At 36.8% G+C, this 16,197-nt stretch overlaps 1 protein-coding gene across 1 annotated transcript; it reads left to right on the top strand.

Moving 5' to 3' along the window:
* The first annotated feature begins 335 nt into the window (after positions 1 to 335).
* On the top strand, positions 336 to 13,301 carry LOC123539931 (uncharacterized). The gene is made up of 4 exons (XM_053525734.1): positions 336 to 462; positions 4,844 to 4,976; positions 10,094 to 10,287; positions 10,978 to 13,301. The coding sequence occupies exons 1-4, from the start codon at positions 372 to 374 to the stop codon at positions 11,247 to 11,249; spliced, it is 690 nt and encodes a 229-aa protein (XP_053381709.1). The 5' UTR covers positions 336 to 371; the 3' UTR covers positions 11,250 to 13,301.
* Positions 13,302 to 16,197: the final 2,896 nt, after the last annotated feature.

Below are 16,197 nucleotides of genomic sequence, written 5' to 3' on the forward strand. Positions count from 1 at the left end.
ATGACTATCAAAATATTTTTATTAGAAATGCGCACGAATAATTCACATAATGAATACCATATATGGTTTGCGTAAAGTAACGCTAAAAACTGGTGTATATAAAATACTATAGTACTTTTAAAGATGACGTTAAACTATACCAAGTTTTGAAACATGACCCATGAATCGTGAGATGTTCCCTTGCCTTAATGATAACGAAAACTGTTTGAAGGCGGCATTTAAAACCAGTATTCTTCCTTCGTTTATTATTTAGAGTTTTTCTACTGATATCCATAATTCAACAAGCTTATTGACGTATCTCGTTTCCTTATTACAAACTGAAGACACAGAACCATGTAGAACATGTATTTTACAGTTCTATATTCTAATATATGTTAAATGTTTGCTGTTACATAATGATATATCCGAAGGTATTAAAATTGCCGCCATTAATAAGTGTGCTTTTATCAGGACTATTCAAAGGTAAATTTTGTTTTATATATAACATTAAACATCAATTGATTATTTGATTACGTGAAATTCTACTTATTCCGTAAGAAATTATGTAAATTTTCTCTGATATTACACATTGTATTAAACAAATAAATGTTCACGTGTACGTCTTTTCAAAGGGGAATTTCTTGACTGTTTTTCCACCGGCTTTGATTAACATTGATATTTCACAGAATTGAAAATCAAGTTGTTTCTTTTTTTCCGTCTACGAATTGATTTTCTGTCTATACTGTTTTTTTTAATCAAAAATATTAAATGGAGAATAATGTTCTTGATTCTGTTAAATATCTAATTGTCTCACCATTGGACACCAGAAATAAATGAGTGAAATATATATGTCATCTTGTATGTAAATGAATTTATTTTAGCTGTAATCTTTTAAGTGGCTGTAAAGATATTTTACCCTACTTCACGTGAAGCGTCATGACGACATAATGGTTACGTTGGACTATAATAACCTGCCACTTTTTATGAAGTAGATATCCGTTTGTACCATTTTGGCTATAATGGGGCTCTACCGAGTTACTGCCGAAACAGTAACCCGAAAGCCTGATGTTCCCACCTGCATCTACAACCAGTTTTATATATCATTTTTTTGCGCACCGGACTTGCGTTTCCGTTGATTTTACTCATTACGGCAAAACCAATCCGATTTTCCAATGCCATATACTCTCGTGCTGAAAATGAAACCAACGATTCGTACACTTTTTTTCTGGGGGTAATTGTGGCCTAAAATGTTCCTTTGGGTGTTCACTTTTCTATAAAATTTATTTAAATTAAAAAAAATCTGTGATTCTTTTCAACATTAAAGCTCTGAGAGACAGCAATAGCTTGTCATAAACATATGGAGTTCGTTTCGCTTGACATGACATTTTCATTGTAAAGGAATGTAGACGTCTGCAACAAATATCAGGGTTAAAACGATCTCAAATGACACGTTACTAAAAGCATTGGTATCTTTTAATATGCATTACTTTAAATTCATTTAGAGGTCATGTTATACTAATTCGTTTTCTTCTTTATTTCATATAAAATGCAAGTAAATCTTGAGACACAATTTTCCGTGCTTCAGAACATTTCAGTGATGTAAAACGAATCACACTCAGCAAGTATAACATAACTTCTAATCAAAAATGAAATAAATGAATATTTAGATGTTATGATACATAATCAGTTAAAAAAAAAAAAAACCTGAATATTGCTATTGAATATTTACGCGTGCAGATATTTACACACTTAATAAAATAAAGCCAAGAAATTCACATTGAAAGTAGTCTAGTTTCTTTCAATACAATGTAAAGCAATAGAAATTAACCAAAATAACTGTAATGCCTATAGATGAGCCATTATATCAGATTTCGTCAAAGATATCAGATATCAGATATGTATCATTTAAAAAGATATTTGACAACACGACGCACTTTTATTTTATAATTATCGATATATGGATATTGTAAAACTATTCTCTGAAATATTGCACGAAGACTGAAGTCTGAACTCTGAAATCTTTTGAAGTGACATTTTAAGTAATGGACTTATTGGTTTTGATTATAGTCGTCTGCAGACGACAGGAGATCGTTGATTAAAAGGGTTTTCAAAGGTTTCCCCTACTTACTATAGATAACGAGCTGATTCAGTGGACAGTAGGTATTTCTTGGCATTCAAAAAGTTTCAGGATACCATTTATTTTTTGATAATTTACCGGCTTACAGATATCTTCTTAAAGTAAAAAACATATATCGTCTGGAAATCATAGCTTTAAACAGGTTACAGATGTAACACATCTCATGATTAAACATATAAAGCTTACCATAATAATAACAAGAGCTGTCAGTGGACAGCGTGCTCGACTATTCTCAGTGCTCGATAGTATAATATAAGCTATGGGTAAAACTTTAACATTACAATAAGCATATTCTAAGTCGAAAAGGGGCCATAATTCAGTCAAAATGCTTGATAGAGTTGCCTCCTCCTTTTTTCAGACTGGGGTCATGATGGTAAACAATTATGCAAAATATCAAAGCAATATCTCAATGGACTTTGAAAGTATTTGGGGTGGTACGCAGACTTTAACATTACAATAAGCATATTCCATCTCGAAAAGGGGCCATAATTAATTCAAAATGCTTGATAGAGTTGCTTCCTCCTATTTGCAGACTAAGGTCATGATGGTAAACAAGTTTGCAAAATATCAAAGCAATATCTCAATGGACTTTGAAAATATTTGGGGTGGTACGCAAACTTTAACATTACAATAAGCATATTCTAAGTCGAAAAGGGGCCATAATTCAGTCAAAATGCTTGGTAGAGTTGCCTCCTTCTTTTTGAAGACTAGGGTCATGATGGTTAACAAGTACGCAAAATATCAAAGCAATATTTCAAGGACTTTGAAAATATTTGGGGTGGTACGCAAACTTTAACACTTGTGTGACGCTCACGCTCACGCCGACGCCGAGGCGAGTAGGATAGCTCCCCTATTCTTCGAATAGTCGAGCTAAAAGGTAACAAAAAATCCGTTAAAACTATCATTACGACCACCGTGGCGGACAGATAATGGCGGATTGTACCTCACGCACCATAATTAAAATGGCTATGTGTAACCGGAACGCCAGCACGTAATAAGGTCATGGAACAACGTCATTATGGTGATTGAAAGGGTGCAGAATCATTTTTCCGATCGATTCTAAAATAATCATGGCATTGTTGGTGAGAAAACAATACTTATAATGCTTAAAATTGTGGAAAGTATGTAAAAAGAAAAAAACATGATTAATGTGAAGGTATATAATCAAAAGGTCGATAAACGGCTGGCGGGCTCTCTAGCCATAATGGAACACCTAGTTTCATCACTAGATGTGCCATTATAGCAGAAGGCACAACCAAATTGTATATTAACTTCTTCTAAATGACATATAAACGTAGGCTAAAAACTTTGCAATGAAGCAACAGTAATCAAAAGAACTTCAATCAACAAAGTTATATATTTTCTTCATAACTGAAAATAACAAGAATAAAATCCAAAGGCGAAAGCCACATTCAAAGAACACAGCGGCCCATACAGCACCCCGCATGGAATTTTTGTTGGATTTAACATCGCACCGACGCAATTATAAGTCATATGACGGCTTTCCAGCTTTGATGGTGGAGCAAGACCCCAGGTGCCCATCCGTGCATTATTTCATCACGAGCGGCACCTGGGTAGAACCATCGACCTTCCGTAAGCTAGCTGGATGGCTTCTTCACATGAAGAATTCAACGCCCCGAGTCAGGCTCGAACCCACATCGATGAGTGGCAAGTTATTTGAAGTCAGCGACCTTACCACTCGGCCACGGAGGTCCCTTCGCATGGAAGTATGGGTATGTGTAACTGTAAACACTTACTCATTGAGCACATGTACAAATTAACACAAACGAATGCAATTATAGCATGGAAGTAAAAAAGACGCAAAAACACGAAAACATACAAGCAGACATAAACATATTTTATTAGTAAATTAATTCCTCAAGGGCAAGTGTTCCTGTAAATCTTAAATATTTCAATCTCTTCGATCATATTTGTTTAACAGAGGTTGTACTGTCTTATATACGAGATAATATTAAACAGTTTCACTTACCAATAGCACCTTGACGGTTGGTAATCATGTACTTTCAAAAAGTATATAACTGGTTCGTTCAATAAATGGGATTTGGGACTGTATGGTCAGTAGTGACCCTACTCGTCTCAAAATCAAGGCACCTTTGACTAGAGGCTGACTACAACACAGCCTCTCAGAGCTTAGTTTGGTGGGAAAATTTCTTTCACAATACTTAAACCTGGGAATAGAACGTTGCTGTATGGAGTTGGACAAACGTTGGACTACATCAATACTTACATCAAATAATTGCACATTTTATTGATTTTATTTGCATTTATTTCAGTAGAGATTTGCCATTTAACAGTTATGGTCACTTTTCTGTGCTTTCATTAATGTGGTGTTAAAATTGGATTAATTCCAATTGGTTACAGTAATGTATTTCCCGTGTAGAACATACTAGACTAATGTGCACAGTAATAGTTTTCTTACACTCTCATTTTTCCTCACGTAGTCCAATATTAAGCGAATAGTCCAATGTTAAAAAGGTATTAGACTGAAAGTGGATAATACAATACGGAATCCAATTGAAAGCAGTCCAATATAAGAACTATAAAAATGCTTATACAAATGCGTGACTTCAAGACAGTGGCTTCAAGACAGCTTTTAATTCACGAGTTGCTATTTATGATTGTTATCTTAATAAGTTGATAATGGTATGTGTTTGAAACAACTCCTAACCAAGGTAAAAGGACGGTTGCTATACTTTTATGTTTCAGACTGTTATGTCTACGGCAACACTTGTTATTATTTGCATAATCAGTTGTATACCTTCCATAAACAACAGTGTGAACATGGATGTTGCAGTGACTACGGACATGTCGAAGACATATGCTGTGCTGCAGAAATCTGGTAAGTTTGAGAACTTACATGTATTCTGTACAACAAGAGTTAGAATTCACGGAAAAATAAACAATGATAAGGTGTTATATGTAGTAATATTATACCAGAATCATGGTTATGTGAATATCCCCAGTGGCGATTTGGTGGAAGAGTATATGACGTCTACATTTTTTATTCTTAAAGCGAATGTCTGCGATGACAATTTACAAGTAAAGTATACTACTTTTACAATCTTGATTCTAGAGGCAAATGTCCTCAATTGCGATCTGTTAGAAGAGATTACTTCGTCTACAGTTTGCATTCTTGAGGCGATTGTCCTCAATGACGATCTGATAGAAGAGTATATGTCGTCTACAGTTTGCATTCTTGAGGCGATTGTCCTCAATGATGATCTGATAGAAGAGTATACATCGTCTACAGTTTGCATTCTTGAGGTGATTGTCCTCAATGACGATCTGATAGAAGAGTATACATCGTCTACAGTTTGCATTCTTGAGGCGATTGTCCTCAATGACGATCTGATAGAAGAGTATATATCGTCTACAGTTTGCATTCTTGAGGCGATTGTCCTCAATGATGATCTGTTAGAAAAGTATACTCCGTCTACAGTTTGCATTCTTGAGGTGATTGTCCTCAATGACGATCTGATAGAAGAGTATACATCGTCTACAGTTTGCATTCTTGAGGCGATTGTCCTCAATGATGATCTGATAGAAGAGTATACATCGTCTACAGTTTGCATTCGTGAGGCAAATATCCTCAATGACGATCTGACAGATAGGTGAACTCCGTCTACTGTTTGCATTCTTGAGGTGATTTTCCACAATGGCGATCTGTTAGAAAAGTATACTCCGTCTACAGTTTGCATTCTTGAGGTGACTGTCCTCAATGATGATCTGATAGAAGAGTATACATCGTCTACAGTTTGCATTCTTGAGGTGATTGTCCTCAATGATGATCTGATAGAAGAGTATACATCGTCTACAGTTTGCATTCTTGAGGCGATTGTCCTCAATGATGATCTGTTAGAAAAGTATACTCCGTCTACAGTTTGCATTCTTGAGGCGATTGTCCTCAATGACGATCTGATAGAAGAGTATACATCGTCTACAGTTTGCATTCTTGAGGCGATTGTCCTCAATGGCGATCTGATAGAAGAGTATACATCGTCTACAGTTTGCATTCTTGAGGCGATTGTCCTCAATGACGATCTGATAGAAGAGTATACATCGTCTACAGTTTGCATTCTTGAGGCGATTGTCCTCAATGACGATCTGATAGAAGAGTATACATCGTCTACAGTTTGCATTCTTGAGGCGATTGTCCTCAATGACGATCTGATAGAAGAGTATACATCGTCTACAGTTTGCATTCTTGAGGCGATTGTCCTCAATGACGATCTGATAGAAGAGTATACTCCGTCTACAGTTTGCATTCTTGAGGCGATTGTCCTCAATGACGATCTGATAGAAGAGTATACTCCGTCTACAGTTTGCATTCGTGAGGCAAATATCCTCAATGACGATCTGACAGATAGGTGAACTCCGTCTACTGTTTGCATTCTTGAGGTGATTTTCCACAATGGCGATCTGTTAGAAAAGTATACTCCGTCTACAGTTTGCATTCTTGAGGTGACTGTCCTCAATGATGATCTGATAGAAGAGTAAACTCTCTCTACAATTTGCATTCTTGAGGTGATTGTCCTCAATGACTATCAGATAGAAGAGTATATTTCGCCTACAGTTTGCATTCTTGAGGTGATTGTCCCCAATGACTATCAGATAGAAAAGTATACTCTGTCTACAGTTTGCATTCTTTAGGTGATTGTCCTCAATGACGATCAGATAGAAGAGTAAACTCTCTCTACAGTTTGCATTCTTGAGGTGATTGTCCTCAATGACTATCAGATAGAAGAGTATATTTCGCCTACAGTTTGCATTCTTGAGGTGATTGTCCCCAATGACGATCTGATAGAAGTGTATCCTTCGTCTACAGTTTGCATTTTTGAGGCAAATGTCCTCAATGACGATCTGACGGAAAAGTGTACTCCGTCTATAGTTTGCATTCTTGAGGTGATTGTCCTCAATGACGATCAGATAGAAAGTATACTCCGTCTGCAGTTTGCATTCTTGAGGTGAATGTCCTCAATGATGATCTGATAGAAGAATATACTCCGACTACAGTTTGCATTCTTGACGTGACTGTCCTCAATGGCGGTATCTGTTAGAAAAGTATACTTCGTCTACAGTTTGCATTCTTGAGGTGGTTGTCCTCAATGATGATCTGATAGAAGAGTATACTCCGACTACAGTTTGCATTCTTGACGTGACTATCCTCAATGGCGATATCTGTTAGAAAAGTATACTCCGTCTACAGTTTGCATTCTTGAGGTGATTGTCCTCAATGATGATCTGATAGAAGAGTATACATCGTCTACAGTTTGCATTCTTGAGGTGATTGTCCTCAATGACGATCTGATAGAAGAGTATACTCCGTCTACAGTTTGCATTCTTGAGGTGATTGTCCTCAATGATGATCTGATAGAAGAGTATACTCCGACTACAGTTTGCATTCTTGACGTGACTGTCCTCAATGGCGATATCTGTTAGAAAAGTATACTCCGTCTACAGTTTGCATTCTTGAGGTGATTGTCCTCAATGATGATCTGATAGAAGAGTATACTCCGACTACAGTTTGCATTCTTGACGTGACTGTCCTCAATGGCGATATCTGTTAGAAAAGTATACTCCGTCTACAGTTTGCATTCTTGAGGCGATTGTCCTCAATGATGATCTGATAGAAGAGTATACATCGTCTACAGTTTGCATTCTTGAGGTGATTGTCCTCAATGACGATCTGATAGAAGAGTATACATCGTCTACAGTTTGCATTCTTGAGGCGATTGTCCTCAATGACGATCTGATAGAAGAGTATACATCGTCTACAGTTTGCATTCTTGAGGCGATTGTCCTCAATGACGATCTGATAGAAGAGTATACTCCGTCTACAGTTTGCATTCTTGAGGCGATTGTCCTCAATGACGATCTGATAGAAGAGTATACTCCGTCTACAGTTTGCATTCTTGAGGCGATTGTCCTCAATGACGATCTGATAGAAGAGTATACTCCGTCTACAGTTTGCATTCTTGAGGTGATTGTCCTCAATGACGATCTGATAGAAGAGTATACATCGTCTACAGTTTGCATTCTTGAGGCGATTGTCCAGATAGAAGAGTATACATCGTCTACAGTTTGCATTCTTGAGGTGATTGTCCTCAATGATGATCTGATAGAAGAGTATACTCCGTCTACAGTTTGCATTCTTGAGGTGATTGTCCTCAATGACGATCTGACAGAAGAGTATACTCCGTCTACAGTTTGCATTCTTGAGGTGATTGTCCTCAATGACGATCTGATAGAAGAGTATACTCCGTCTACTGTTTGCATTCTTGAGGTGATTGTCCTCAATGATGATCTGTTAGAACAGTATACTCCGTCTACAGTTTGCATTCTTGAGGTGATTGTCCTCAATGATGATCTGATAGAAGAGTATACTCCGTCTACAGTTTGCATTCTTGAGGTGATTGTCCTCAATGACGATCTGATAGAAGAGTATACATCGTCTACAGTTTGCATTCTTGAGGCGATTGTCCTCAATGACGATCTGATAGAAGAGTATACATCGTCTACAGTTTGCATTCTTGAGGCGATTGTCCTCAATGACGATCTGATAGAAGAGTATACATCGTCTACAGTTTGCATTCTTGAGGCGATTGTCCTCAATGACGATCTGATAGAAGAGTATACATCGTCTACAGTTTGCATTCTTGAGGTGATTGTCCTCAATGACGATCTGATAGAAGAGTATACATCGTCTACAGTTTGCATTCTTGAGGCGATTGTCCTCAATGACGATCTGATAGAAGAGTATACATCGTCTACAGTTTGCATTCTTGAGGCGATTGTCCTCAATGATGATCTGATAGAAGAGTATACATCGTCTACAGTTTGCATTCTTGAGGCGATTGTCCTCAATGACGATCTGATAGAAGAGTATACATCGACTACAGTTTGCATTCTTGAGGTGATTGTCCTCAATGACGATCTGATAGAAGAGTATACATCGTCTACAGTTTGCATTCTTGAGGTGATTGTCCTCAATGACGATCTGATAGAAGAGTATACTCCGTCTACAGTTTGCATTCTTGAGGTGATTGTCCTCAATGACGATCTGATAGAAGAGTATACATCGTCTACAGTTTGCATTCTTGAGGTGATTGTCCTCAATGATGATCTGATAGAAGAGTAGACTCCGACTACAGTTTGCATTCTTGACGTGACTGTCCTCAATGGCCATATCTGTTAGAAAAGTATACTCCGTCTACAGTTTGCATTCTTGAGGTGATTGTCCTCAATGATGATCTGATAGAAGAGTATACATCGTCTACAGTTTTCATTCTTGAGGCGATTGTCCTCAATGGCGGTCTGATAGAAGAGTATACTCCGTCTATAGTTTGAATTCTTGAGGCAAATATCCTCAATGACGATCTGATAGAAGAGTATAATTTGTCTATAGTTTGCATTTTAGAGGCGAATGTCCTCAATGACGATCTGAGAGAAGAGTATCAGATGCGTATCGTGATGTCTACGGAAAGGTCGCTAAAGTTGAAGACTATGCAAACACATGGACAATATAGGTGTAACAAAAATAGCAAAGTTGTAAACATCTCCTTACACCATTACAAGTTTTTTTTTGCATAGATTTTAATATAGTTGAAATTTACAGAGACAAAATATATACACGCTTGTAGGGTTTCCTAACCCTTATCATGCTGATCACGATTGATTCTGCCTCTGTGACCAGTGCAGATCATGATCCGCTTTTCTGGTATGCACTCCTTTTAACAGTTGGTAATGGTACTGTCCAAATTGAAAGATGGACAAGTTCACTATAAAAATTTAGCAGGGTAAGTGTAAATGGTCTACGTTTTTAGAAAGTGGCTTACGTGCACTGCTTAAGGTATATGTATACTCTAATACATACATAACAGTGTAATTTAAGATACTGTTACTATCAATTGCATTTTTAATTATCATATGTTTAGTGATTTACGTTTGATTTCACAGGACTGCAAGCACCACTGTTGGAGTAACTCTAGGCTGTGTTGCGGTCGTAATCATACTTGTTGCCATTGGCATAAAAATTTGGTTCACAATCAAGAAAAAGAGTAAACAGGGAGTTGAACCTCAATTTAACGATAATGCAAGTGTTCGGCTTCAGCTGAACAATAACCCAATGGGCTCCACTCGGTCGGTCAGCGGTAAGTATGAATAACCTTCTCATACCAGGATTAAATTTTGGATTTATTTTGAACATTACTTCTGTTTCAATGTAAATTTTAAGTTTACACGAAATGCTTCACGCTGAATTTTTACTGCATAAAGACAATTTTAGATCTATAGTTCTGTTTCGGTAAATAATGTATGTTTTCATAGGTACAGCGTTTCCTTCGTCGAAATTATTGTGTTCTAATTAAATCAATTCTTCACCCTAACGGCGAAATATTCCCGAGGTCGTAACTCGTTTTATGCAAATTTTGCATACATCGTTGCTCTTTTTATGCAAATTTTGCATACATGCTTCCCGTCGTTTTATCAGATCAGATGATGGAGGAAGATCCCACCTCCGATCATTGTTTCCGGTCATGTTTACGGTTTGGTTAGATACCTTTTGTAAAACAGCCTTCCGTGAACCAGCTGAGGGACTTCCTCACAAAACCTGTACACCTCAAGCGAGATTTCGAGCATACATCGGTTAGGATTTTAGGGGCGAGAATTTAATTTGTATCTGGGTGTGAAATACTTTGGATGGGTCGATGCCTTCTGTTGGTATACTTAGCATGCACAGGCATATTTCAGACCAAAATAGAAACAACTGAACCGTAATTTAATTCGTTCTTAAATATAACCGTTTTAATCTTGTAATGTAATTTACCATAATAATCTTTCAGCCCTGTCACAGCACGGTAATGATTTTCCGCCACCGTATTCACCTTCACAGTCTCCAAGACCGCCGACACGATTCTCACAAACATCACCAATAGAACTTACAGTTCTAAGCGACCCTAAGCAAATGAGAAAATTGTCGCCGCAGCCGCCTCCCTACACTTCTACTACACAGACATTACGACCGTCCCCACGAGTCGGGGGGCGTTTGTCTCCGCAAGTGTATTCTTTTCAGCCTTCTCCTGCTCGAAACCTGGCGCCATCTAGGGCGTGGTAATTTTAGGATAATCAGCATTCACAAGAAATAAAAAAAAACATGAAGTCGTCTCGTACAAAGTTCATTCTTAATATGACGGAAGCAGTCGTGTTTCTGAGAAAAAAAAAACACGATAAAAATATTCAAGTTCATCTATTACCAGAACTGATGGATTCGAATAACAATGTTTTTGAATAAATTGACTTTATGTTTAAGAAACAAAAATGTCAGCTCAATTTAGTAACTTTATGGTCTAAACGTTGACATTTTGATCGCAAAAAAAACGTATAATTTATATTCCGTCACGTTTTTCACGAACAACGGGCAATTACATACAAAATACCAAGTCTGAATACAAAGAAACTGCTTAAACTTGTTTCAGACTTTCAGCTTTATGTATAATTATTCCAAGTACCTATGCCAACTCCAGTCTTAAATTTTTTATCAGAAATATTAGCATAAAAGTTACAACAAACTTAAGTGAAGGAAAACTTAAGCGGAGTGAGGCCTGACTAAACGCCGTTTGACCACATCATTTTGTTTCTTCGTTACGACAAATAGCAGGAAACCACGCTTGAAATCTCCAGTAATCTTAAATTTGAAGGAACCAGCAATATTTCAGTGCATGTACACCCTATGCTTCTTTATGTCTAATATCCGCAATAGACTCGTTTCAAAAAAGTATGACAAATTTTATAGGGAATCGATCCTACCGAAAATCAGGATCGGTCCCTCTACGGTAATATGCAATATACCGAATGAGATATATCCTATCGAATTGAAAAAAAGAATCCTTCCGGCACGTGCACAAAGCGTCTGACTTTGGATTTTTTTTTTTGGAAGAATACGCTTTTTCCTTGTGCCGAATAAGCGTCCACATAACTAGTCCAAACAGCAACGTCTTGCACATTAGTACAAATATGGGCAGTGTTGTTTTTATTCCAAAATCTACCTTCAAATTGATAGGGTGTCGATCCTACGCGATGCGACGAAAATCTGCCGATATACCGAATGAGAAATTTACTATCGAATTAAAGATATGTGCTTCCCAGTTCTTTTCAAACGTTATGGGAAAGTTGAAGTCGGATCGATTCCCGATTGAGCCTGTGCCTTATTTCATATAAATTACTGTCTTATGACTGTAAAAACAGGCTTTTTTTCTCAAGAGACTAAGTATTCTGCTTAAATATTGTTTGAATTTTCAATTCGGCGTGTAATGTCTGAATCCGTTCCCAGAAGTATTAATTTTACGAGTGCACATGCTCAATAAATCAGAAGTTCGTAACGGGATATTGACAAACCTACGGATGAGAAAGATCCATTTATGTTAAGAATCTATTTGATTGTATCACCTTGAAATCACACCATCAGTCACACTGCAACAATCTCCTACGCAGTGACCCCCCTTCGCAGTAAAAAGAAGTAGTGCAAGGGAGGCAACCGCTGCTCGGGGATTGTCACTATAAATGAGCTGAATTGTATGCATTACAACAGTAACAATAAATGCTTGGGAGGTCGTACGACTGTAATATACACACGCAGTCATGCATTCTAAGATTTGGTATTTACATGTTTTCTTTATAATCCAAATGGTACAGCTTCGTTACTTCAAGTCACGTATTTTGATAAAAAGGTAGGTTTAGGTTATTATGTGCTGTAGTACAAGTAAAGAAATTCTGTCAGAAAAGAAATCAAAATATACTTTCGTAGATTATAAACGGAAGTCTGCTGTAGTTTGTAAATTTATATAGATTTACGTAAGTATTGCAAAGGAACGGTTTTTTTACTTTATATCCCGAACTCAAATAGACATATATTTGTATTGTATCTCAGTATATTGTATCAAATAAAAGGATGACGAAAAGATATTAATCTATGTGGGCTGGATTTCACTGGTCTAAGACTTTGAGCTGTGTCCAATTTTAAGGACCGGACACTGCGTTGTGCTTTCATTCAACTACATAATTTATGTAACAGAATTTCGGAAAGATATGAGATGTCTCCCATAGAACCACTGATGTTGCGCGCAACATATAACTTTATTAGCAATAATTATATGACATTTAATCATTATATTCAAATCCCCATCAATTCCAAATGGCTATATCTAGTAATAATGCCAGTAATATGTCAAATATATATGCGAATGTAGCATTAACGATGTTTCATTTGTGAATGTGACAAACTTGTTGAGGATCTAGGGACTAAAAGCAAGCTGAAATCGTTAATTGATTGTTACATATGAGAACAGAGAAATTATTAATTTCAAGATCTATACAGTTATAAGAGAAATATATTTGGTATTTCTGGAGGATATTTATATTATTTTCAAAAAACGATTGACGCGTTTTTTGATGTCTATTTCAAATTACTAAATGATATAATTATGTGAGCTACATGCTGTTCGAATCCAACAAAAGCCAGGGACCAGGGGTGGTTGCCGTTGGGTGCTTGCTGCCATGTCTCCCATCCACAATCGGCTGACATGAGTGACTAAACTTGGCAAAATATAGATCCAAAACTTCAACAGAGGCAATCATTTCATACCTATGTGTAAAAATTTTCATTATAAGTTAAGACCCTGATACCGGTTACAGGAAGGGGATATCCGTAACCCGAACTTACCTCTAGAGGTTGAATAGCATTGGGGGTTCTACCAAAAGTGTGCCTGTTCTGCGGCCGATATCTTCTTGCCTCTAGATAAATGGTAATTGAGCACTCAGAAGTAAGAACCAGAAATGCACCAGAATCGGCCATTTCATAACTGTATTTAAAATTTGTCCAGAGGTATCCCGCTCTCCCTCCATTAAAAATATGGTATCGTAGGTACCCCAGTCAACTCACGAGAACCAATACTGCCGGTGAAAACATTTTTTTTTATAAATTCTAACACGAATGACTTTTTAAATGCTAAAATGACCCTTGTCATAGTTAATGTATTTGAGGACCAATATAATATCTTGTACTAGTAAATGATACAAAATGATATTGTGTGATTAACCTTATTACATTAACCTGCCTATTACAGTGCAGCTGGAATGCCATTTGTTGTATTCGAATGATTAGCACCAGAAGAATTAACAATATCCTGTATTTGAAACAACAAAACACAGTTATATATATTCTCTTAGGTAATGAAGTGGTTGACATCCAATCTTTACCTATATATGACAGAGAATCAAAATATAGAGCTATAAAACCCAATGCCTGGAGTAAGAAAAGTTGTAAATGATATTTGGTACAATTTAACCAGTATACTAGGTGCGTATTTGGTACAAGTTATTGATACTTAAATAACTTGGTCGAACCTAATAATCTAATGGATCGTATACTGTTTGGTCACGCAAGACTCCAGTATTATGATATAAAATATGTTAGAAGACTCTTTGAAAGCACAGAATATAACCAGGCAAAATTTTGATCGAGTCTGTAACACCCCTCACGCCCCCTATCACCAGCTTAACCGGGACTCTATTAACAGTATGATTGAGTGTACTCTATGATCCCAAAGGACCGCAAAATATAACAACACTGAATCCAAGTACGGGGAGACTTTTTACAGCCGCCAAATGGTACTCAAAAATTTGCTGTTGTGAAAGCAAATAAAACCCATTAGAAGATCCTTTGGAAGCACAGATGCAATCAAGCAGGCAGAATAATAGCAGACTCTGTTTGACTGAATCTGTTCATGAGAGGTAATGAAAGTCATATAGCAGCACATTATCTAGAAATTTGAGCAATACAAAACTTCAAAAAGAGTTTTTATATTCTTATGAACACGGATCTTGTTAGAAATTAAAGCGATGCAATTAATGCACTTGTTTCTCACTTTTTTTTTTTCAAATCAGCCAAAAAACTAATGTAGCAGGCTGTCCAGTCTTTTGACTTGGTTAATTTTTTTGGTAAATGGTAATACTTTGCAAAATGATTAAATCCTGTATTTTGAGTAAAATGAATTGCACCAAATATTCAGAATTACATAAGCTTTTAGAGAAAGCAGTAAGGTCACTTTAATCTCCTCTTCCTTTGAGTCAAGGACTTGTACAATGTCGTTTATTTCAACGTTCCATTGCAGAGCCTGGCTACAACATGCATGACGGATAAGCACTGACAATTATTTTACCAAGTGTAAATTTTGGAAGATATGCTGGATATATAGTGGCATAAGCTGTAGAATGCATATTTTTCGATGTTTCTCCCTACTTTATGTTAATTTTTAAACAAAGAGATTAAACATCATGCCAATAATTCTATAGGCCTCCGAAGCCGCCGACTGGTTAATGTTTATTGTCTTTCAATCACTAGCCCCTCATCGCTGTGTGTTCGAAACCTCGCTTTGGGTGAATATTTGTTTTTTCATGCGATGTACGAGTAGCCTTCAAATTGTGTTACGGAAGGTCCATTGCTATACCTAGGAACATGCCTTCCTCAATGAAGTAATTCTTCACACCAAGAAAGGTTCCGAACCCAGCTGCAAGGGATAAGCGTGCCAAAGTCAGTGACCATAACCACTCGATTCTAATCAATCTTTATCGCCCGTTTCTGCAAGTGCAAGTGGAATATTACCGATATTCTTACATATTTTTGTCATTTAACAAATTAAACCTTTGTTCAATTGAGAAGAACGGAGGACTTTAAGTAAGGGCAGAAAATTATAGAGACATTTCTATATCGAATTCTTTATATTCCTTGTGGCAGCTGATCTAGTATTGTACAGTTCTGGACAGTAATTTCGTGATAAATACACGCGACATTGACAGTAAGATATCAAAAGGACTGCGAGAGAGTTTCATCATTTCTTTTATTTCATCGGAGACAATATATGTAAGCTTAGAGCAAAATCTATATTTATCTAGATGTGAGTGGCTTTCATCTCGTTTACATCGCTTGGAACTTGAATCGCAATAAAACCACATCCTATTAACAAAGACATATAAACAAGGCCTTTGTTTTGAAGAGCTTCCTACCA

Source organism: Mercenaria mercenaria, chromosome 16, assembly GCF_021730395.1.
Source record: "Mercenaria mercenaria strain notata chromosome 16, MADL_Memer_1, whole genome shotgun sequence".
Classification (NCBI taxonomy): Eukaryota; Metazoa; Mollusca; class Bivalvia; order Venerida; family Veneridae; genus Mercenaria; species Mercenaria mercenaria.

Coding starts and splice junctions, on each gene's coding strand:
- LOC123539931 (XM_053525734.1), top strand. CDS start 372: ATGTTAAATGTTTGCTGTTACATAATGATATATCCGAAGGTATTAAAA. Junction 4,977..10,093: donor TGCTGTGCTGCAGAAATCTG/GTAAGTTTGAGA, acceptor TTGATTTCACAG/GACTGCAAGCACCACTGTTG. Junction 10,288..10,977: donor CTCCACTCGGTCGGTCAGCG/GTAAGTATGAAT, acceptor ATAATCTTTCAG/CCCTGTCACAGCACGGTAAT.